Genomic DNA, 23,691 nt, shown 5'->3' with positions numbered 1-23,691 from the left:
TCCTCATAAGATTTTCCCTCCATACCAGGCAACATCCTGGTAAATCTCCTCTGCACCCGTTCCAAAGCCTCCACGTCCTTCCTATAACGCGGTGACCAGAACTGTACGCAATACTCCAAATGCGGCCGTACCAGAGTTCTGTACAGCTGCAACATGACCTCCTGACTCCGGAATTCAATCCCTCTACCAATAAATGCCAACACTCCATAGGCCTTCTTCACCACCCTATCAACCTGGGTGGCAACTTTCAGGGATCTATGTACATGGACACCTAGATCCCTCTGCTCATCCACACTTTCAAGAACTTTTCCATTAGCCAAATATTCCACATTCCTGTTTTTCCTTCCAAAGTGAATCACCTCACACTTCTCTACATTAAACTCAACTTGCCACCTCTCAGCCCAGCACTGCAGCTTATCTATATCCCTCTGTAACCTGCTACTTCCTTCCACACTATCGACAACACCACCGACTTTAGTATCGTCTGCAAATTTACTCACCCACCCTTCTGCGCCTTCCTCTAGGTCATTGATAAAAATGACAAACAGCAAAGGCCCCAGAACAGATCCTTGTGGTACTCCACTTGTGACAGAACTCCATTCTGAACATTTCCCATCAACCACCACCCTCTGTCTTCTTTCAGCTAGCCAATTTCTGATCCACATCTCTAAATCACCCTCAATCCCCAGCCTCCGTATTTTCTGCAATAGCCTACTGTGGGGAACCTTATCAAACGCTTTGCTGAAATCCATATACACCACATCAACTGCTCTACCCTTGTCTACCTGTTCAGTCACCTTCTCAAAGAAGTCGTGACAACTCTCCCTTTGTCCTTGGCTACTTAGTTGTTGGCCACAAACAGGCCCAGGAACAGTCGGGTGAATGGCCCTCGTGTTCTGTGGAAGCCTCCTTCCGACCTTCGGATGGCGAATTTGATTTTCTCCATTTGGAGAAATTCTGCAAGGTTGGAAAACCAGTCTGCAGCATTAGGCGGTGCTGCTGACCGGCAGTCAAGCAGGATTCTTCACCAGGTGATCAGGGAGGCAAAGGAAAGGGCGTCCACCCTCCTCCCCATGAAGAGATCCGGTTGTTCTGATATCCTGAAGACTGCCACTCTTGGGCATGGCTCCACTCTCACCCCCACCACTTTGGACATTGCCTCGAAGAAGGCTGTCCAGTACCCCGCAAGTCTGGGGCAAGGCCAGAACATGTGGGCGTGGTTGGCCGAGCCTCCTTGGTACCGTTCACACCCTTCCTCCAACTCCGGGAAGAATTTCATCACTCGGTCCTGGTAAAGAGAGCTCTATATATCACGTTAAATTGCGTTAGGCTAAGCCTTGCAGATGCGGAGGTGGAGTTGATCCTGTGCAGTGCTTTGCTCCAGAATCCCCACCCTATCTCGAACCACAAATCCTTCTCCATTTCTCCCTTGTCTCGTCCAGTTGGGTGTTGCCCCCCCCCCACCCACCCCGTATCAGTTGTCCATACAGTTCCCTTTGCCGAAAATGTCTGCGTGCAGAAGTTCCTCTAGTAGTGGCTGTCGTGCCAGTGATGGGTACGTCCTTGTTTCTTCTCGCAAAAGGTTTTTAAGCTGCAGGTACTTAAATTCATTGCCGCCTGTTAGTTGGAATCTTTCTGTCAGCTCGTCCACGTTTTTACCCTACAATTAGTGTACATATCCCTAACAGTCAGCATCCCCCATCCTGCCTCCACCTTTTGGAAGGAGGCAGGACGGGGGACCATATTGTTGGAATTGGGGAATCAGAAACTATCAATGCACAAGTATCGGTTCCTGGCGCAAATGAAAGAAGTTTGACTACAGGAACTGGGACCAGTGAACACCGTCAGATTCAAACTCCTGGGGAAGGTGATCAGGCCACAGGAACTGCTCCCAGTGAGCACAGTCAGATTCAAGCTCCTGGGGAACGTGATCAGACCACAGAAATGGGCACAAGGAAAGCAAATCTTTCTTCTGGTGGTATATCACTTGTGAATGCTGAAACCTGTGATAGAAATACAGGTTGGTAAAATTAAGTTAATTCATTATTTTAAATATATACTGATTCAACCAGTGTGACAAACTCACAACCGAAGCATAAGATAGTAATACATTTTGATATAGAAAATTGTTGATAATGGCCCTACTTGTATGTTCGAGCATTTTTCTCTACACCTATATTTTATCATTTTAGTTAGACAGCTGGATGATATCTATGCTAGTAGCGAGTAGACAGGGGTAGTGGAAATATAGGGCTGAATGTTATGGCCCTGGCAGCTGGTGGAATTAAAATTCAATTAATAATCTGGAATTAAAAGCTAGTCTCAGTAATTGTGACCCTGAAATTATTAGCGATTGTCGTAAAACTCATCTGGTTCGATAATGTCTTTGAGAGAAGAAAATCTGCCTTCCTTTAGGACTGGTAAAACCCGCATCAATGTAGTTGAATATTTGACTCTGAAATTACATTGCAAGCTGCCCAGACTTTGTAGCAATTTGATACAACTAACTAGTCGCTCAAGAATCATGGAATCAGCCGCATGGTGGCGCAGTGGTTAGCACTGGGACTGCGGCACTGAGGACCGGGGTTCGAATCCCGGGTCTGGGTCACTGTCGGTGTGGAGTTTGCACATTCTCCCCGTATCTGCGTGGGTTTCACCCCCACAACCCAAAGATGTGCTGATTAGACGAATTAGCCACGCTAAATTGCCCCTTAATTGGAAAAAAAAATAATTGGGTACTCTAAATTTAAAAAAAAAGAATCATAGAATTATAGAATTTACAGTGCAGAAGGAGGCCATTTGGCCCATCGAGTCTGCACCAGCCTTGGAAAGAGGTCACTTAAGCCCACGCCTCCACCCAATCTCTGTAACCCAGTAACCCCACCTAATCTTTTTGGAGACTAAGGGCAATTTATCATGGCCAATCCCAGTTATCCAAGCAGGAATCGAACCTGGGACCCTGGTGCTGTGACGCAGCAGTGCTAACTACTGTGTTACCATGCCACCCATTGCGCACTCCTAGGATTCATTTCCCTATGATTGCTGTTCTGATGTAATATGCAGCCTGTTTATAGAGCTTCCATTCTCCTCTGCCTTTCTGTAACCTGCACATCTTTGGACTGTGGGAGGAAACCGGAGCGCCCGGAGGAAACCCACTCGTACACAGGGAGAATGTGCAGACTCCTCACAGACAGTGACCCACGCCGGAAATCGAACCCGGGTCCCTGGCACTGTGAAGCAAGAGTGCTAACTACTGCGCTACCGTGCAGAAATTTTGTATCATGATAAATCTTCACTGTTCTTTAATAATCTTTATTGTCACAAGTAGGCTTACATTAACACTGCAATGAAGTTACTGTGAAAAGCCCCAGTAATCCTGGTGAATGTTTATGCCCCAAATTGGAACGACGTGGACTTTAAAGTGGGTGTTAGGGAAGATCTCTGACCTGGACACCCACGGCTGATAATGGGGGGGCGGGAGGGCGATTTTATCACCGTTCTGGATCTGAAGATGAACCGGTTTGCTTTTTGCTTTGGTGATAGAGCTGCTGGCAATGGCAGGGAGGGCGTCAAGAGTTTGGAGAGTTATTGAGGGGGTGTGGGGAAGGTCTGAGAGTCTCACTGGGCAGCTTCGAAAGGATCATGGAGATCTTGATGGAATTTGGCCGGTTGTCAGGATATAAATTGGATATAGGGAAGAGCAACGTGTTTCCGATTAACGCTAGAGGGCAGGAGAGGAGGTTCGGGGAGTTGCCATTCCGGGTGATGGGGGCGAGTTGTCGCTATCTAGGAATCCAGTGGAGTTGGATGAACTTGGCGCGGCTGGTGGAGAGAATGAAGGTGGATTTCAAGAGGTGGGATGTGTTGTTGCTCTCACTAGCTGGGTACGTGCAAACGGTTAACATGACGGTGCTTCCCAATGACTCTGGCAACCAGGTTCTTGTTCGTATTTCAGAACCTCACTATCCCCTCACTATGTTTGTTCCCAAGTCCTTTTTTAGGAAGATGAATGGAATAATTTTGGGATTTGTATGGGCGGGGTAGACCCTGCGGGTGATGAAGGTGTTTTCGGATGGGGGTGGGCTGGTTCTGCCAAGTTTGATGAATTATTGGGTGGCAATCATGGCAATGGTGAGGAAATGGGCGGTGGAGGAGGGGTCGGTATGGGGGCAGATGGAGGTGGCATCGTGGAGGGGGAGATATCTGAGGGCACTTGGCACACCTTCCATTCCAACTGGTATGGTTGGCTGTGAGCTAAGTGTCATTTCGGCCTTGCAAGTGGTGAGCCAATGCGGACAACATTTCAGGTTAGAAGGCATGTTGTGGGCGCCGATATGTGATTATCAGATGTTTGTGTCAATGGGCTGAATGTGAGGTTCTGGGAGTGGCAGCAGGTAGGGACAGAGTACTTTAGGGACTTGCAAGTTTGCAGGTCTGTAAGAGTTGGAGGAAATGTATGAGTTGCCCAAAGAGGATGGTACCTGTAGGTGAGTGATTTTCTGAGGAGAGAGGTGCCGTCCTTCCCGGGGCTTCCGCCTCCGGTGTTGCAGGACGAGCTGTTGTCGGAGGATGACATTGGGGAGGAGATCTACAGTGAATTGATGGAGAAGGAGGCTGCTCCGATGTAGGAGATTCAGTGTCAATGGGAAGAGGGGTTGGGTGGGAGGTCCGGGCCGGGATGTGGAAAGAGGCCCTGCGGAGGGTGAATGTGTCCTCGTCGTGTGCGAGATTAAGCCTCAACCAGTTTAATGTGGTGCATAGGACATAACATGACGGTTATGATGATGAACCACTTCTTTGCTGGGGTGGAGGATAGGTGTGGGCGCTTTGCACAGGGGGAGGTGCTGTGAATCACGTCCACATGTCCTGGGCATGTCCGAGGTTGAGGGGGTTCTGGTGAGGGTTCTTGGATGTGATGTCTGAGATTGTGGGTGTGGGGGTGGCCCTGAGTCCGGAGATGGCAATACTCGGTGCTTCAGAAGATCTGGCAGTCCAGGTGGAGAGAGAGGCCGACGTTTTGGCCTTTACCTCCCTGATATCTCAGAGAGAGATCTTGTTGTGCTGGGTGGGGGGGGGCTTGGAGGTGCCGAAGGCGGGGATATGGGTGAATGACCTTGCAGAATTCCTGCGTCTGGAGAATGTCAGGTTCGCTTTGCAGGGCTCGGAGGTGGGGTTTACCCAGAGGTGGAAATCGTTCATTGATTTCTTCAAGGTGGATTGAGGGGTCAGTGAGGTGGTGGAGGTATTGGAGGGGGAGAAATTATGAAGGCGGGATGTGGTGGGGTGTTGGTATCGAGGGAGGTTGGGGGCTGGTGGTTTTTGTTCGTGTGGATGTTTGGTCTAATATGTAAAATGCATTGAATAAAAATACTTAATAAAAAAGACAAATGAGGTGAATGTTTTCATAAGAGCCGTTAATATGTGGAATTCGATTTTTCAGAAAATAGTGTAGGCTGTGTCTTTAAATTTATTCAATGTAGAGTTAAACAGATTTTTGTGAGACAAGAGAGACAAGTGTTATGGGTGGCAGACAGAAAAGTTGAACAGAGACCACGACGACATGAGCCACGATCTAGTTGACTGGTGGAGTAGTCTCGAAGAGCCAAATGCCTGACTCCTGCTCCTAAGTCTTTTGTTGAAAAGAGACCAGTTTGCTTCGGGAGTTGCAACACATAATAGATAGATCTAGATCTAGGTAATTCAAGAACACTGGTGAGTTTAAAGATGGTTCTTGATGATGTTTGTGGAAGGGGATTCAGTTGTTCAGCATAAATTTGGCTTTTTAGGGAGAAAGTCGATAATGTTTTTCATATCCAATTGTTCACAGATCTGAACTGTACAATCACTGAGTTCCTGGCAAAGTGTGAGGATTATTGGCTGTTCCAGCTGACGAAATTCTACCGGGACCGACTGGAACAGGCAATTGAAGAAGGGGTGGATGGAGTCAGCTCATTGTTAACATACGAGAGGATTTTCAGTGGACAAGAGCATCGGGTATGTGGGTGGGACAATGGGTTTCAATTATTTAAATATCACAATACTGACAACAATAACAAATTAATTAATAGATGTAGAGGACTGTAAAGTCTATCTAGATCCTCTTCTAATATTCTGGCAGTCGCATACTGTAATAATTTGGCATTATTAACAAATCATAGTAATCAGTTCATCCACAACAGACCCAAATGTGCGGAAAGGGAAACCTGAACTGTGTAGTCTTTAGAACCATTTTTTAAAAATCACCTGTTCCTCCCAACGCTGCAAACATGAAACATGTCATAACCCAAGTTCTTCATATCCTGCATTCCAAAATGTTATTTTCTAAAACAAATCTAACGTACATTTGAATAAATCAATACTAACACCGACCACCATCTCCCAAGGGAGCTGTTCCATAGATTGACCAATTGCTTGCTGAAATATTCATGGGCTCGATTTTAAATCTGTTTAAATCAGTGGGTTTTAAGTAAGATACAATCTCGTATCTTTCCAAAGATTAGCTTTGAAGTTGCCCCCTTTACTCTCTGGCTATGTCTCCTGTTTCTGGCTGTGTCTCCTGTTTCTATCTCCAAGTGAGTGTGCAGGCGAACAGCATGGATCTGTCTTGTTGAGTGTACTACCAAATGAGCATGTCACAGGACAGCAGGTAGTTGTTGATTGGTGAGTATTAAGGTGTTTTTGTTCTCTCCTTTAAGTGAGGGCAGTTGTTTAAATTAGGAATTTATAGCTTAACTGGATATTAACATAACAATCAGGGTAAATCTAACAGTAACAGGAAATGAATTGGTTTTAATGAGTTTTAATACAGGAGGAACACTTGGCGTACTCGAGAAATGAGGTGTCAACCTGATAAAGTTACAACATAGGACTATTTGTATGCTAAGCTGTTGTAACTGTAAAATGTCAGAAACTTTAACCCGTATTTTTCAAAAGTATTAACGAGGAGACCAAAGGACAACACGAGTATAAAATCAAAACCAATTTTATTACACAACAATAAAATTAATCCTTAATAAACCCAAAGCAAAATACTAGAGAGAGACCCAAGATTCGTGTATGCTACCCGTAGAGATGATTTAGGTTGAACCGTGGGTCCGATTCTGAGTCTCTCTGCTTTGTCATCACGAAGGTGGGTCTCACTGGCAGCTTCCTTCCTTCCTTCCCTGGTCAGTCTCACAGATGGTCAAGGTCACCTCCCACGTCGAGTCTTCGCTGCTGGTATGTCTTGGGCATTTACCTTTATCCTCCTCCCTTTGCGCCTTTTCAGAGGTTTCTCTGGCTTTCTGCCATTGAGGGCTTGGGAGGTGGTCCCAGCACCCAATGAATTAGGTGATGACTGTTTGACAGGACTCTGGGGCCCACCCCCAAGTCTCCATCTTTTGTGTTGTGGTTTGCATGTACCTTGTTGCAATATAAGGTAATGGCGGGAACTCTGGGCACCCGAGAGTCTGGCTCGATCTGGGCAACCCAGAACAAATCTGTGCACATCAATAGGATCGATGATCTCCTGATGTCTGGACATGCCCGTCAATGACATGTTCTGGCAGTTTGTCTGTCCTTGACATTTTGGCCTCGGAATTCCCATCAGCCTGCCTGAGGTTTGGACTGCAGTTTAATTTTTAAAGTGCCCAATTCTTTAATTTAGTTATCAGATTTAATCTGGCTCAAACTAGGCGGCATCAGTTTACCGCACAGCATAAGTAACACATGATAGATGGGACAAGACAATTAAACAACACTAATGAAACTCAACACCATCCTGGACAGAGCAATCTGCTTGATCAACACCCACAACCTTAAACATTTACATCCTCCATTATTCATGCACAGTGGCAGCAGTGTGTACCATCTACAAAAATGCATTACAGCAACTCACCAAGGCTCCTTTAACAGCACCTTCCAAACCCATTCCTTCGCTGCCGTTGGGTCAACATCCTGAAATAGGCCTAGATAGAGTGGATTTGGAAGGATGCTTCCATGGAGGAAAAACTAGAACCTGAGGGCAGCCTCAGACTGGAGGGCCGATCCTTTAACGCTGCAATGAGGAAGAGTTTCTTCAGCCAGAGGTTGGTACATCTGTGGAACTCTTTGCCACAGAAGGCTGTGGAGGCCAAATCACTGAGTGTCTTTAAGACCGAGATAGATAAGTTCTTGATTATTAAGGGGATCAGGGTTATTGGGAGAAGACAGGAGAATGGGAATAAGAAACATATCAGCCATTCAATAGGCCGAATAGCCTAATTTTGCTACTGTCTTTTGGTCTAACTCCCTTCTTTTCAGCAGGTATATCAGCACCAGGTGGATGCAGTGGCTCAAGAAGGCTACTCAACACCTTCTCAACAAATGCTGACCTTGCCAAGAGCACTCACATTCCAAGAAAGGATTAAAAAAAGAGCAGGCCTCGAGATGTTAATTACATTTTTAAATGCAAGATTACAGCTAGATTCTAAAAGACAGAAAAGGATTTTTTTTAGATCTTGATGGACAGCTAAGTGCAATCTCTGCACTGGGTCAGCACAAGTGGATAGCACTGTGGCTTCACAGCGCCAGGGTCCCAGGTTTCATTCCCCATTGGGTCACTGTCTGTGCGGAGTCTGCACGTTCTCCCAGTGTCTGCGTGGGTTTCCTCCGGATGTGCAGGTTAGGTGGGATGGCCATGATAAATTGCCCTTCGTAACCAAAAAGGTTAGGAGGGGTTATTGGGTTACGGGGATAGGGTGGAAGTGAGGGCTTAAGTTGGTCGGTGCAGACTCGATGGGCCGAATGGTCTCCTTCTGCACTGTATGTTCTATGTTCTAGATGGCAACTTCACGATGTTTCAAGGGTTTTGGGGACATGTTTTGGAAATGTCTCCAGATGCATCAGCTCGAGCTCAGGATTTCTGAATTTGAGGGGCAGCACGAGTTACTGCAGCTTCAGGGAAGGTCAGAGTTTCCTGGCGTGTACATTCCACGGTGTGGTTACCTCACAGAAAATGAGAGTTCAGAGAGTACATGGGTGGCCATCTGGAAGAGTAGTAAGAGGTGGAATATGTAGGACACTATGGGATGTGTGTCATTCTCAAACAGGTACTCAGCATTAGAAATTACGAGGCGAGACGACAACCTGCGAGGAGCCACAGTGGGCAAAGAACTGCAAAAGAAAAGCAATGCAATTGTTAAAGAAGATTCCATCGTTCAGAGCATAGACAGGAAACTCTGAGACTGCCAATGTGTCTCTTGACTGTTTTGGGTTAAGAAAATGATGGAGAAGTGAATAAGAAGGCAGAATATCCGAGACTGGGAAGAGCCAGAACAAAGAAGAATACAGCGCAGGAACAGGCCCTTCGTCCCTCCAAGCCTGTACCGGTCATGATCCCAACCTTGGGCAAAACCCTCAGCACTCTCTTCTCTATACCCATCCTATCCATGTATTTGTCAAGATGCCTTTTGAATGACGTTAATGTATCTGCTTCCACAACCTCTCCTGACAACGCATTCGAGGCACTCGCCACCCTGTGTGTAAAAACTTTTCCCCACGGACTTTAAACCTATGCCCACTGGTGACTGACCCCTTCACCTTGGGAAAGAGTGCCTGCCCATTCACTTTATCCATGCCTCTCATAGTATCGTCGATCTCTATCAGGTCACCCCTCAACTCCGTTGTTCTAATGAAAACAGTCCGAACCTATTCAGCCTCTCCGCATAGCTAACGCCCTCCAGACCAGGCAACATTCTGGTAAACCTCCTCTGCACCCTCCCCAAAGTCTTTTTACTTCAAAAAGAAAAGGTTTGGTTAATTTAGACACTTGCTCTGAAATGATGGTCACTGGCATAAGCTGCAAATGAAGATTACAAAAAACCTTAAAAATTGAATCACTTCAATCTCTATTGTTCAGTGCAGGCCTGGTAATTTTGAAGTCGAGATGAATTGTCTGAAGTGAAGGATTTTCGGTTTAGGATTGCCTCTGTGGAGGAAGCATTTTACTTTGAGTTAAGGAGACAAGTTACTGCAGTGAGAAGAGATGATATCCTGGAGGGGGCATCAAATGAAGCTTTGTGGGTAGAGCTAAGGAATTTAAAAAAAGGGGCAGCCACATTGCTAGGTGTTTTATTATAGACCCCCAGATTGTCAGTGGGAAATTGAAGAGAAAATGTGTGCACAATTTGCAGAGGTGTGTAAAAATAATAACAATCGGATAATTATCTAGCGTGATTTCAATGTCAGAAGTATTAATTGGTTTTTAAAAATATATAATTTTTATTCAATTTTTCACAGATTATCACAACAGAAAAATAGAACCCCCCCCCCCCTTTACACGAATAATAAAACAACAAGAACAAAAGTGCATAAATAAACAAGTAAACAATAGTGCATCCCCTACAAGACACAAACTCTCTCCCAGCCCCTCCCCCCCCCCCCCCAAACCAGGTTGCTGCTACTGATCATCTCCTAACCCTCCGCCAGGAAGTCTAGGAACGGCTGCCACCGCCTGAAGAACCCTTGCACAGATCCCCTTAAGGCAAATTTCACCTTCTCCTATTTAATAAACCCTGCCATATGTCGTTAATCCAGGATTCTTCGTTGTGGGCCTCGCATCCTTCCACTGAAGCAGAATCCTTCGCCGGGCTACCAGGGACGCAAAGGCCAGAATACTGGCCTCATTCGCCTCCTGCACTCCCGGCTCATTCGACACCCCAAATATTGCGAGCCACCAGCTCGGCCGAACCCTGGAATCAACTACCCATGACACCGTCCTCGCTACACCCCTCGAGAACTCCACCAACGCTGGACATGCCCAGAACATGTGGGTGTGGTTTGCGGGGCTCCCCGAACACCTCGCAGATCTGTCCTCACTCCCAAAAAAACGGCTTCGCCTTGCCCCGGTCATGTGCGCCCTGTGCAGCACCTTAGATTGTATCAGGCTGAGCCTCGTGCAAGAGGAGGAAGAGTTTACCCTTCCCAGGGCATCCACCCACATACCCTCGTCGATCTCCTCCCCCAGCTCCTCCTCCTACTTACCTTTTAACTCCTCCGCCGAGGCCTCTTCCTCCTCCTGCATCACCTGATAAGTTTCCGAGATCCTACCCTCTCCAACCCACACCCCCGAAAGCACCCTGTCCTGGACCCTGCGCGCCGGCAGCAGCGGAAACTCCACCACCTGTCGCGTAACGAACGCCCTTACCTTCATATATCTTAGAGCATTTACGGGGGGAGCCCGAATTTCTCCTCCAGCCCCCCAAGGCTCGCAAACTTCCCGTCTATGAACAGGTCCCCCATCCTCCTAATATCTGCCCTGTGCCGACTCAGGAACCCCCCATCCATTTTCCCCGGGACAAACCAATGGTTCTCCCGTATCGGGGACCACACCGAAGCCCCCACCTGCCCCCTGTGGCATCTCTATTGCCCCCAGATTTTGAGGGTCGCCGCTACCACCGGCCTCGTGGTGTACCTCGTCGGAGGAAGCGGCAGCGGTGCTGTCACCAGCGCCCCCATGCTCGTGCCCACACAGGACGCCATCTCCAGCCTCTTCCATGCCTCCCCCTCCATTACCCACTTATGTATCATTGCCATGTTGGCAGCCCAATAGTACCCACATAGGTTTGGCAACGCTAACCACCCCGTCCCTGCTCTGCTCTAAGAACACCCTTCCCATCCTCGGGGTCTTCGTCCACACGAACCCCATAATACTCCTGTTAACCCGCTTAAAGAAGGCCTTGGGGATCAGGATGGGGAGGCACTAAAACAAAAAGCTCGGGAGCACCGTCATTTTAACCGACTGCACCCTACCAGCAAGGGAGAGTGGCAGCATATCCCACCTTTTGAACTCCTCCTCCATTTGCTCCACCAGCCTTGTTACGTGGAGCTTTTGCAGGGCCCCCCCAGCTCCGAGCCACCTGAACCTCCAGGTATCTAAAACTTCTTACTGCCCTTTTTAGCGGAAGTTCACCGATCCCCCTTTCCTGGTCTCCCGGGTGCACCATGAACAGCTCGCTCTTCCCCATGTTGAGCTTATACCTGGAGAAATACCCAAACTCCCTAAGGATCCGCATCACCTCCGGCATTCCCCCCACCGGGTCCACCACATACAATAGCAGATCGTCCGCACACAACGATACCTAGTGTTCTCTCCCCGCCCCCACAGACACACACCAACCCCCTACATAGAACATAGAACATAGAACAATACAGCGCAGTACAGGCCCTTCGGCCCACGATGTTGCACCGAAACAAAAGCCATCTAACCTACACTATGCCATTATCATCCATATGTTTATCCAATAAACGTTTAAATGCCCTCAATGTTGGCGAGTTCACTACTGTAGCAGGTAGGGCATTCCACGGCCTCACTACTCTTTGCGTAAAGAACCTACCTCTGACCTCTGTCCTATATCTATTAAAGTTTTATATCTTTAATATATCTATATCAGTTTAAAGTTATGTACCCTCGTGCCAGCCATATCCATCCGCGGGTGAAGGCTCTCACTGTCCACCCTATCCAACCCCCTGATCATTTTGTATGCCTCTATTAAGTCTCCTCTTAACCTTCTTCTCTCCAACGAAAACAACCTCAAGTCCATCAGCCTTTCCTCATAAGATTTTCCCTCCATACCAGGCAACATCCTGGTAAAACTCCTCTGCACCCGCTCCAAAGCCTCCACGTCCTTCCTATAATGCGGTGACCAGAACTGTACGCAATACCCCAAATGCGGCCGTACCAGAGTTCTGTACAGCTGCAACATGACGTCCCGACTCCGGAACTCAATCCCTCTACCAATAAAGGCCAACACTCCATAGGCCTTCTTCACAACCCTATCAACCTGGGTGGCAACTTTCAGGGATCTATGTACATGGACACCTAGATCCCTCTGCTCATCCACACTCTCAAGAACTTTACCATTAGCCAAATATTCCGCATTCCTGTTATTCCTTCCAAAGTGAATCACCTCACACTTCTCTACATTAAACTCCATTTGCCACCTCTCAGCCCAGCTCTGCAGCTTATCTATATCCCTCTGTAACCTGCTACATCCTTCCACACTATCGACAACACCACCGACTTTAGTATCGTCTGCAAATTTACTCACCCACCCTTCTGCGCCTTCCTCTAGGTCATTGATAAAAACGACAAACAGCAACGGCCCCAGAACAGATCCTTGTGGTACTCCACTTGTGACTGTACTCCATTCTGAACATTTCCCATCAACCACCACCCTCTGTCTTCTTTCAGCTAGCCAATTTCTGATCCACATCTCTAAATCACCCTCAATCCCCAGCCTCCGTATTTTTTGCAATAGCCTACCGTGGGGAACCTTATCAAACGCTTTGCTGAAATCCATATACACCACCTCAACTGCTCTACCCTCGTCTACCTGTTCAGTCACCTTCTCAAAGAACTCAATAAGGTTTGTGAGGCATGACCTACCCTTCACAAAGCCATGCTGACTATCCCTGATCATATTATTCCGATCTAGATTATTATAAATCTTGTCTCTTATAATCCCCTCCAAGACTTTACCCACTACAGACGTGAGGCTCACCGGTCTATAGTTGCCGGGGTTGTCTCTGCTCCCCTTTTGGAACAAAGGGACCACATTTGCTGTCCTCCAGTCCTCTGGCACTATTCCTGTAGCCAATGATGACATAAAAATCAAAGCCAAAGGTCCAGCAATCTCTTCCCTGGCCTCCCAGAAAATCCTAGGATAAATCCCATCAGGTCCCGGGGACTTATCTATTTTCAGCCTGTCCAGAATTGCCAACACCTCTTCCCTACGTACCTCAATGCCATCTATTCTATTAGCCTGGGGCTCAGCATTCTCCTCCACAACATTATCTTTTTCCTGAGTGAATACTGACGAAAAATATTCGTTTAGTATCTCGCCTATCTCTTCAGACTCCACACACAATTTCCCATCCCTGTCCTTGACTGGCCCTACTCTTTCCCTAGTCATTCGCTTATTCCTGACATACCTATAGAAAGCTTTTGGGTTTTCCTTGATCCTTCCTGCCTAATACTTCTCATGTCCCCTCCTTGCTCATCTTAGCTCTCTCTTTAGATCCTTCCTCGCTACCTTGTAACTATCCATCGCCCCAACCAAAACTTCACACTTCATCTTCACATAGGCCTCCTTCTTCCTCTTAACAAGAGATTCCACTTCCTTGGTAAACCACGGTTCCCTCGCTCGACACCTTCCTCCCTGTCTGACCGGTACATACTTATCAAGAACACGCAGTAGCTGATCCTTGAACAAGCCCCACTTATCCAGTGTGCCCAACACTTGCAGCCTACTTCTCCACCTTATCCCCACCCCCCCCCCCCAAGTCACGTCTAATGGCATCATAATTGCCCTTCCCCCAGCTATAACTCTTGCCCTGCGGTGTATACTTATCCCTTTCCATCATTAACGTAAACGTCACCGAATTGTGGTCACTGTCCCCAAAGTGCTCTCCTACCTCCAAATCCAACACCTGGCCTGGTTCATTACCCAAAACCAAATCCAACCTGGCCTCGCCTCTTGTTGGCCTGTCAACATATTGTTTCAGGAAACCCTCCTGCATACACTGTACAAAAAAACGACCCATCTATTGTACTCGAACTATATCTTTTCCAGTCAATATTTGGAAAGTTAAAGTCTCCCATAATAACTACCCTGTTACTTTCGCTCATATCCAGAATCATCTTCGCCATCCTTTCCTCTACATCCCTAGAACTATTAGGAGGCCTATAAAAAACTCCCAACAGGGTGACCTCTCCTTTCCTGTTTCTAACTTCAGCCCATACTACCTCGGAAGAAGAGTCCCCATCTAGCATCCTCTCCGCCACCGTAATACTGCTCTTGACTAGCAGCGCCACACCTCCCCCTCTTTTGCCTCCTTCTCTGAGCTTACTAAAACACCTAAACCCCGGAACCTGCAACATCCATTCCTGTCCCTGCTCTATCCATGTCTCCGAAATGGCCACAACATCGAAGTCCCAGGTACCAACCCATGCTGCCAGTTCCCCTACCTTGTTTCGTATACTCCTGGCATTGAAGTAGACACACTTCAAACCACCTACCTGAACACTGGCCCCCTCCTGCGACGTCAAATCTGTGCTCCTGACCTCTATACTATCATTCTCCCTTACCCTAAAACTACAATCCAGGTTCCCATGCCCCTGCTGCATTAGTTTAACCCCCCCCCCCCCCCCCCCAAAGAGCACTAACAAATCTCCCCCCCCCAGGTTAGTTGTGCCCCTCAGGTTCAGATGTAGACCATCCTGTCTGTAGAGGTCCCAGCTTCCCCAGAAAGAGCCCCAGTTATCCAGAAATCTGAATCCCTCCCGCCTGCACCATCCCTGTAGCCACGTGTTTAAATGCTCTCTCTCCCTATTCCTCATCTCGCTATCACGTGGCACGGGCAACAACCCAGAGATAACAACTCTGTTTGTTCTAGTTCTGAGCTTCCATCCTAGCTCCCTGAACGCCTGCCTGACATCCTTGTCCCCTTTCCTACCTATGTCGTTAGTGCCAATGTGGACCATGACTTGGGGCTGCTCCCCCTCCCCCTAAGGACCCGGAAAACACGATCCGAGACATCACGTACCCTTGCACCTGGGAGGCAACATACCAAACGTGAGTCTCTCACACTCCCACAAAATCTCCTACCTGTGCCCCTGACTATAGAGTCCCCAATTACTAATGCTCTGCTCCTCTCCCCCCTTCCCTTCTGAGCAACAGGGACAGACTCCGTGCCAGAGGCCCGTACCCCATGGCTTATCCCTGGTAAGTCCCCCCCCCCACAAGTATCCAAAGCGGTATACTTATTTCTCAGGGGAACGACCGCAGGGGATCCCTGCACTGACTGCTTTTTCCCAGTCCCTCTTACAGTTACCCACCTATCTCCAATCTTTGGTGTAACTAATTCCCTGAAGCTGCTATCTATGACCCCTTCTGCCTCCCGAATGATCCAAAGTTCTTCCAACTCCAGCTCCAGTTCCCTAACTCGGTCTTGGAGGAGCTGGAGATGGCAGCACTTCCTGCAGGTAAAATCAGCAGGGACACTAACTGCATCCCTCACCTCAAACATCCTGCAGGAGGAACATTGCACTCCCTTCCCTGCCATTCCTCTAACTTTCTACCAAGATCTGGCTAACAACTAAATTAAATTTTTATAAAAAAAAATAATAATATAATAAAATATGGTATTTCCCTCAGACCAATGGGTTTTATTATTAGGTTAGAAGAGGAGGGCGGGTGGGAGACACTGCACGTGTAGTGTCTCGTGTTTCCTCTCCACCAGAATTTATTGGTGAGGGTCTTCACAGACGTCCGCGGGTCGACTTCCTGTTCCCGCCTAAAAAACGAATTTAAAAAAAAAAGAAAAATTCTCAGCTCCTGCTGAAATTGACTAACCAGCCAGCTCCACTCCCGCCAAAATCGACTGGCCTGCCCCTGCAAAGACAAGTGCTTTTAAAGGACAGACTTACCTCCCAGCAACCACTTCCGCAATGCTCCCGCTGAAACTGACTCACCAGCTGTTCTCACGCCGAAATCGACTGGCCTGCCCCTGCAAAGACAAGTGCTTTTAAAGGTTGACTTACCTCCCAGCAGCCACTTCCGCAATGCTCCCGCTGAAACTGACTCACCAGCTGTTCTCCCGCCGAAATCGACTGGCCTGCCCCTGCAAAGACAAGTGCTTTTAAAGGACAGACTTACCTCCCAGCAACCACTTCCGCAATGCTCCCGCTGAAACTGACTCACCAGCTGTTCTCACGCCGAAATCGACTGGCCTGCCCCTGCAAAGACAAGTGCTTTTAAAGGACAGACTTACCTCCAAGCAACCACTTCCGCAATGCTCCCGCTGAAACTGACTCACCAGCTGTTCTCACGCCGAAATCGACTGGCCTGCCCCTGCAAAGACAAGTGCTTTTAAAGGTTGACTTACCTCCCAGCAGCCACTTCCACAATGCTCCCGCTGAAACTGACTCACCAGCTGTTCTCCCGCCGAAATCGACTGGCCTGCCCCTGCAAAGACAAGTGCTTTTTCAACAAGTCCCTAGACTCCCTCAAAGCCAAGGCCGGGGGCTCAATCGCCAGCACAAAGAGCAGGGGGGAATAGAGGACACCCCTGCCTGGTCCCTCGGTATAGCCGGAAACATTCCAACCTCGTCCTGTTCGTGGCCACACTCGCCACCGGGGCCTCGTACAGCAACCTCACCCAGCTGACGAACCCTTCCCAGAATCCAAACCTCCTCAACACCTCCCACTGGTACCCCCACTCCACCCTATCAAAGGCCTCCGCGTCCATAGCCGCCACTATCTCCGCCTCCCCCTCCACCGCCGGCATCATAATTACATTCAGGAACCTACATGACGAATGTGATATAAAATAGTTACTTTAGAGATATTAGTTACTGTAATGTAAATAGGCCGGTCTGATTTTATTAGTTCACAGACAAAGGATTTCAGAACGCATGGCAAAGCAAGGGGGAGGGGTGTCCAGCTAAGGAGAAGAGAAGGATGCTGGGTAATAGGAGGCCAGAGGAAGGGATGAGAAGTGAGCCAATCAGGATGTATGGCCAGGTCAGGAGGGGTATAGGATGACCTCTGGAATCATGTATGTGAAACGTGATGCCATTTAAATGTATTTGCAGAAATCCCTTTGTCTCCTTCTTCATTCGTTTTCCAGGAGTCCAGGAGACAAGTTCTGTGTCTGTGAGAAACGAATCAGACTTGCAAGTCAAATAAAAATAACTAATGCTATGCCTGCAAATCCATCTCGAGTTTTATTGAGGCCAGACTGACGGGTAAAGAATTAAGATTTCTCATACGTACGTTGGTATTCATCTGCCTCCCTTTCACAAAACCCGTCTGATCCTCGTGTATGACCCCCGGAACACAGTCCTCAATCCTCATGGCCAATACCTTGGCTAGCAGTTTCGCATCCACATTAAGAAGTGAAATTGGCCTATACGATCCGCACTGTACAGGGTCCTTGTCCCACTTCAGAATTAGAGAAATCAGCGCCCTCGACATCGTCGGGGGCAGGAAACCACCCTCCCTTGCCTCGTTGAAAGTCCTTACCAACAGCGAGTCCAACAGGTCCATGTACGGCCTATAGAATTCCACCGGGAACCCATCTGGCCCCGGTGCCTTCCCCGCCTGCATACTCCCCAGTCCCTTGACCAGTTCCTCCAACCGAACCGGCGCCCCTAGCCCCGCCACCTGCCCCTCCTCTACTCTCGGGAACCTCAGCTGGTCCAGAAAGCGACCCATTCCCCCCCTCCTCCGATTGGGGCTCAGACCGATACAGTCCCTCGTAAAAGTCCCTGAAGGCCCCATTAATACCCACCGCAATTCGCACCGTGCTCCTCCCTCCATCCCTAACTTCCCCGATCTCCCTCGCTGCCTCCCGCTTCCGAAGCTGGTGTGCCAGCATCCGGCTAGCCTTCACTCCGTACTCGTACGCCGCCCCTTGCGCCTTCCTCCACTGCACCTCCGCCTTCCTGGTGGTCAACAGGTCGATCTCGGCCTGGAGGCTTCATCGCTCCTTGAGTAGTCCCTCCTCGGGGGCCTCTGAATACCTCCTGTCCACCCTCGCCATCTCCCCCACTGGCCTCTCCCTCTCTATCCTCTCCTTCAACTCTCTGTGGGCCCTAATAGAGATCAACTCACCCCTGATCTCTGCCTTCAACGCCTCCCAGACCACCCCTACCTGCACCTCTCCATTATCATTGGCCTCCAGGTACCTTTCTGTACACCCCTGGACCCGCCCACTCACCACCTCTTCCGCCAACAACCCCACCTCCAAGCGCCACAGCGGGCGCTGGTCCCTCTCCTCCCCCAGCTCGAGGTCCACCTAATGCGGGGCATGGTCAGAGATGGCTATCGCCGAATACTCCGTGTCCTCTACCCTCGGAATCAGCGCCCTGCTCATTACAAAAAAGTCAATCCGAGAGTAGGCCTTTTGAACATGGAAGAAGAATGAGAATTCCCTGGTCCCCGGCCTCGCAAACCTCCACGGATCCACTCCTCAGCACCTTGGCAGCCGCCGGCCTCCTTGCCCGTCCTAGACCTAGAACGATCCAATGCCGGATCCAGCACCGTGTTGACGTCCCGCTTCCCCCCCCCCTCCACCCCCCCCCCCCCCCCCCCGCCCGCCCCCCCCCTATTCCAGGTTATCAGCTGGATCAGGGGGCTGCCCGCCGATTAGCCATAACCCTTTCTAGACCAGCCACGTGCCCACGCCCCCCGCACTTCCCGTTTCCCCCAGTGGCAGACCCCCGCCCCGACCTCCTCTACAGACTCCAGCTCCCCTTCGCCATTCCAGCAGCAACTCGGTGTCCCCCCCCCCCCCCGCCCCAGCCAGGTCTCGCCCTAGCAGCATTGCTCCCCCCATTGCACTCCCGTGAGACAGCCGACTCCTGCTGACCCCGGCCACTCCCGCCACTCCATCAACCCCCCCAGTGTGGGAGTCTCCACTCCCCCCTCCTGTCCGTCAATGGGCCCCCCCCGCCCCCCCCAACCCCACCCCCTTCCACTGCCAGCGTGGGGAAAAAGCCTGTGCTTTCCACCCACCCGACCCCGCCTCCGCGCAGCTTCCTTTCGAGGCCCAGTCCCAATTTTCCCAGCTCGGGCCTCATTCGCCCCCCCCCCGTGGGGCCCCATTTCCATTTCCAGCCACCGACGCCCATAGGCCTATATCTGCCCCTACGAACCCACCCGACAGACTGAGAAGAAACATTGCCCAACCAACCGCACAATCCCCCCCAAAACACGACACAATAGTCCCAACCATCCCCCCTCAGCATCCCTTCGTCCCCAGCCCTCAATCCGAGTCCAGCTTTTCGGCCTGAATAAAGGTCCACGCCTCCTCCGGCGCCTCGAAGTAATGGTGACGATCCCTGTAGGTGACCCACAGTCGCGCCGGCTGCAACATGCCGAACCTCACCCCTCTCCGATGCAGCCTTAGCCCGATTGTACCCGGCCCTCTTCTTAGCCACCTCCACGCTCCAGTCCTGATAAATCCGGACCTCTGCGTTCTCCTACCTGCTGCTCCGCTCTTTCTTGGCCCACCTTAAGACACATTCTCTGTCCACGAAACGGTGGAACCGCACCAGCACCGCCCGCAGCGGCTCGCAGGGCTTGGGCCTCCTCGCCAGCACTCGATGGGCCCCCTCCAGCTCCAGGGGCCCTTGGAAGGCCCCCGCGCCCATCAGTGTATTCAACATGATGACCACGTAGGTCCGAAATCCGATTCTCCCAGCCCCTCCGGGAGACCCAGAATCCGCAGATTCTTTCTTCTCGACCGGTTCTCCATGTCCTCGAATTTCGCCTGCCATTTCTTATGGAGCGCCTTGTGCGCCTCCACCTTCACCGCCAGGCCCAAGATCTCGTCCTCATTCTCCGAGACCTTTTGCCAGACCTCCCGGATCACCGCCCCTTGGCCGTCTGAGTCTCAAGCAGCTTGTCAATTGACGCCTTCATCGGCTCCAGCAGCTCTGCCTTCAGCTCCGTGAAGCAGCGCTGGAGGAACTCCTGCTGCTCCTGTGACAACTGCGCCCACGCTGCCTGCTCTCCACCTGCCGCTGTCTTTGTCTTCCTCCCTCGCACCTTTCTCTGCTCCAATTCCACTTTTTTCACCGCTCCACTGCTGGTCCAATCCATATAGTGCCAGGGGAATATTGCTGTCCCCTTCCCACACTGGGAATCGCCGAAAAAGTACCGTTGGGGGCCCTAAAAAGCGCCCAAAAGTCAGTTTCTAGCGGGAGCTGCCGAACATGCGACTTAGCTCTGCATAGCCGCAATCGGAAGTCGTCATAGTGTTAAGGGCTTAGATGGAGTGGATTTCTTATTGTATACGGGCGAAACCTTTAGGTCAATGTGTAGAGGGTGCTACAAAGGACATGCAGAGCAGGATCTAATTTGGTGGAATGAAGCCAGACAGGTGGTTGAGGTGGCGGTGGGTGGAGCATTTTAGTGATAGCGACCACAGCACAATACAATTTAAGCTTGTTATGGACAAGTTGCAGAAGTTTTGGATCAGGAGAGCGTGGATTTTTGTGAAATAATTCAGAATCTTGCCACGGTAGACTGAGAACAGCGACTTGTGGGGATATCTAGAAAAGAGCAGTGGGGGGCATTCAAAATGGGAATGGGGAAGGTACAGGCCCAAAATGTTCCCTGTTGGGTGATGGGAAGGAGTAACAAGCCCATGTATTATATTCGGGATACGATGAGAAGGCAAAGAGAAGTTTTCAGCAGGTACAAGGAGTAAATCAGCGGAGACATTAATAGAGTACAAAAAGTGCAGGGTGGATCTTAAGAAAGCAAGTAGGAGAGCAAAAAGGAGATATAAGAAAACTCTGGCTGGTAGAAGTACAGAAAATCCCAAGATATTTTTTAAGTGGGCAGCACGGTGGCACAACGGCTAGCACTGCTGCCTCAGCGCCAGAGACCAGAGTTCAATTCCGACCTTGGGTGACTGTGTGCCGTGTTGCACATTCTTCCTGTGTCTGCGTGGGTTTCCTCCAGGTGCTCTGGCAGCCTTCCGCTCTTCAAACAAGTGCAGGTTATGTGGATTGGCCCTGCTAAATTGTCCCATAGTGTCCAAAGATGCGCAAGTTAGGTGGGGTTACAGGGATAGGGCTGGGAAAGAGTGCTCTTTCAGTGGGCCGGTGCAGACTCGGTGGGCCGAATGGCCTACTTCTGTACTGTAGGGATTCTATCATTCTAAGTATATCAACCAGAAGAGGATAACCAGGAAACGAGGAGGGCCCATTTGGGACGAGGGGACAATCTGTGGGTGGAGCCAGAGAACATTGGAAGGGTGTTGGACGAGTACTTCACCTTCGTCTTCACCCAAGAGAATGAAGATGTAGGTATGGAACTCTGGGAGAGAGACTGCAAAGTTCTTGAACAAATTGACATATGGAGTGACAAAATATTGGAGGTGTTGGCAGGCTTAAAAGTGGACAAATCTCCAGATCCGGATGAATTCTGTCCCAGGATGATTTGAGAGGTGAGGGAGAAGATTTCAGGGGCTCAGACCCACATTTTTAATTCTTCTTTGGCATTGATGAAGTGCCAGGGGACTGGAGAACAGCTAATGTGGTTCTACTATTTTAAGAAGAGTTATAGTGATGAGCCAGGGAAGACTAGTGAGTTTCACATCAATGGTAGGAAAACTATTGGAGAAAGTTCTGGAGGAGAGAAACTACCTTCACTTGGAGAGGCAAGTTTTGATCCGGGATATTCAGCATAGCTTTGTCAGAGGAAGGTCATGCCGAACAAATTTGATTGAATTTTTTGAGTGGGGGACCAGGTGTGGTGTTGAGGGTAGTGCAGTTGATGTAGTTTATATGGATTTCAGCAAAGCCTTTGACCAGGTCCCACATGGGAGACCTGTAAAGAACGCAAATGCACATGGGATACACAGTAATTTGGTGAAGTTGATTTTAAAATTGGCTTAGTTGTAGGAGACTGAGGCTGATGACGCTGCTGTTTTCGTGACTGGAAGCCAGTGGTGTACCACATGGATCTGCGCTGGGTCACCTATTATTAATGATATATATAAACAACACTGATGACTATTTTGTGGGGGGGGGGGGGGGGGGGGGCGGGGGGGGGGGGGAGGAGCAGTTTGCGGATGACCAACATTTGTTGGGTGGTTAACAGTGAGGTTGCGTGGGTTACGGGTAGATATCGATGGAATGGGCAGATGGAATTTAATCCTGAAAAGTGAGAGGTGATAAACTTTGCAAGGAGTAATTTTACGGAAGTATTCAATGAACAGCATGACAGTACGAAGCTCTGAGGAACAAAGGGACCTTGACGTGTTTGTCCATAGAACTCTGAAGGCAAAAGGGCAGGTTAATCAGTTGGTGAAAAAGCATGTGGGACACTTGCCTTTATTAATCGAGGCTTCGATTACAAAAGCAGAAGGGCCATTTTGGAGTTGTATAGGACTTTGGTGAGGCCACAGCTGGAGTACTGTGTGGAGTTCTGGTTACCACATTATAGGAAGGATATAATTGCACTTGAGGGGGTGCAGAGCAGATTCATCAGAATGTTGCCTGGGATGGAACATTTTAAGTTACGAAGACAGGTTGGATAGATTTGTTGAAGCAGAAAAGACTGAGGGGTGACCTGAACGAGGTGTACAAGATTGAGGGGCATGGACAGGGTGGACCGGGAGCAGTAGTTCTCCTTAATTGAAGTGTAAGTCATGAGGGGACACAAATTCAATGTGAGGGGTTTATGGGGAATTTGAGGAAAAACCTTTTTACACCGAGGGTGGTGATGGTCTGGAATGCACTGACTGGGGCGGGTGGGATAGGCAGGTTGCCTCACATCCTTTAAAAAGTACCTGGATGAGCACTTGGCACGTCATAACATTCAAAACTATGTTGGATCCAAATGTTGGGAGATGGGATTAGGTCGGTCGATCAGGAGTTTTTCACGTGTCGGTGCAGACCCGATAGGCCGAAAGATCTCTTCTGCACTGTGATTCTGACCTCCTCGAAGTCCACTTCAAAAAAATGTAATCTTTAAAAACTGTTTTCTCAAAATTGGTAACACCATAACTATACATTGTAACAGCAATACAGCTCTGATTGTAAGCTGTTGTACGTGTTGCCTACATTGGAAATGTGTCCCGTATTATTGAGGTTTCACACTGGCTGTGGGTGTGGAAAATAACGATTTTACATATTTCAAATATCATGGGGAA

The 23,691-nt window shown here is 49.3% G+C and overlaps 1 protein-coding gene across 1 annotated transcript in view; it reads left to right on the top strand.

Moving 5' to 3' along the window:
* Positions 1-23,691, top strand: part of LOC140411386 (uncharacterized) — a 190,482-nt gene that overhangs the window by 69,236 nt on the left and 97,555 nt on the right. Inside the window, 3 exon segments of the mRNA XM_072500500.1 lie at positions 1,689-2,020; positions 5,828-5,994; positions 8,800-8,924. Coding sequence (XP_072356601.1) covers positions 1,689-2,020; positions 5,828-5,994; positions 8,800-8,924 — 624 coding nt within the window.

This window comes from Scyliorhinus torazame, chromosome 4 (genome assembly GCF_047496885.1).
Source record: "Scyliorhinus torazame isolate Kashiwa2021f chromosome 4, sScyTor2.1, whole genome shotgun sequence".
Classification (NCBI taxonomy): Eukaryota; Metazoa; Chordata; class Chondrichthyes; order Carcharhiniformes; family Scyliorhinidae; genus Scyliorhinus; species Scyliorhinus torazame.
Note: the sequence above shows the minus strand (reverse complement) of the source record. Positions and strands in the feature narration are given on the sequence as shown.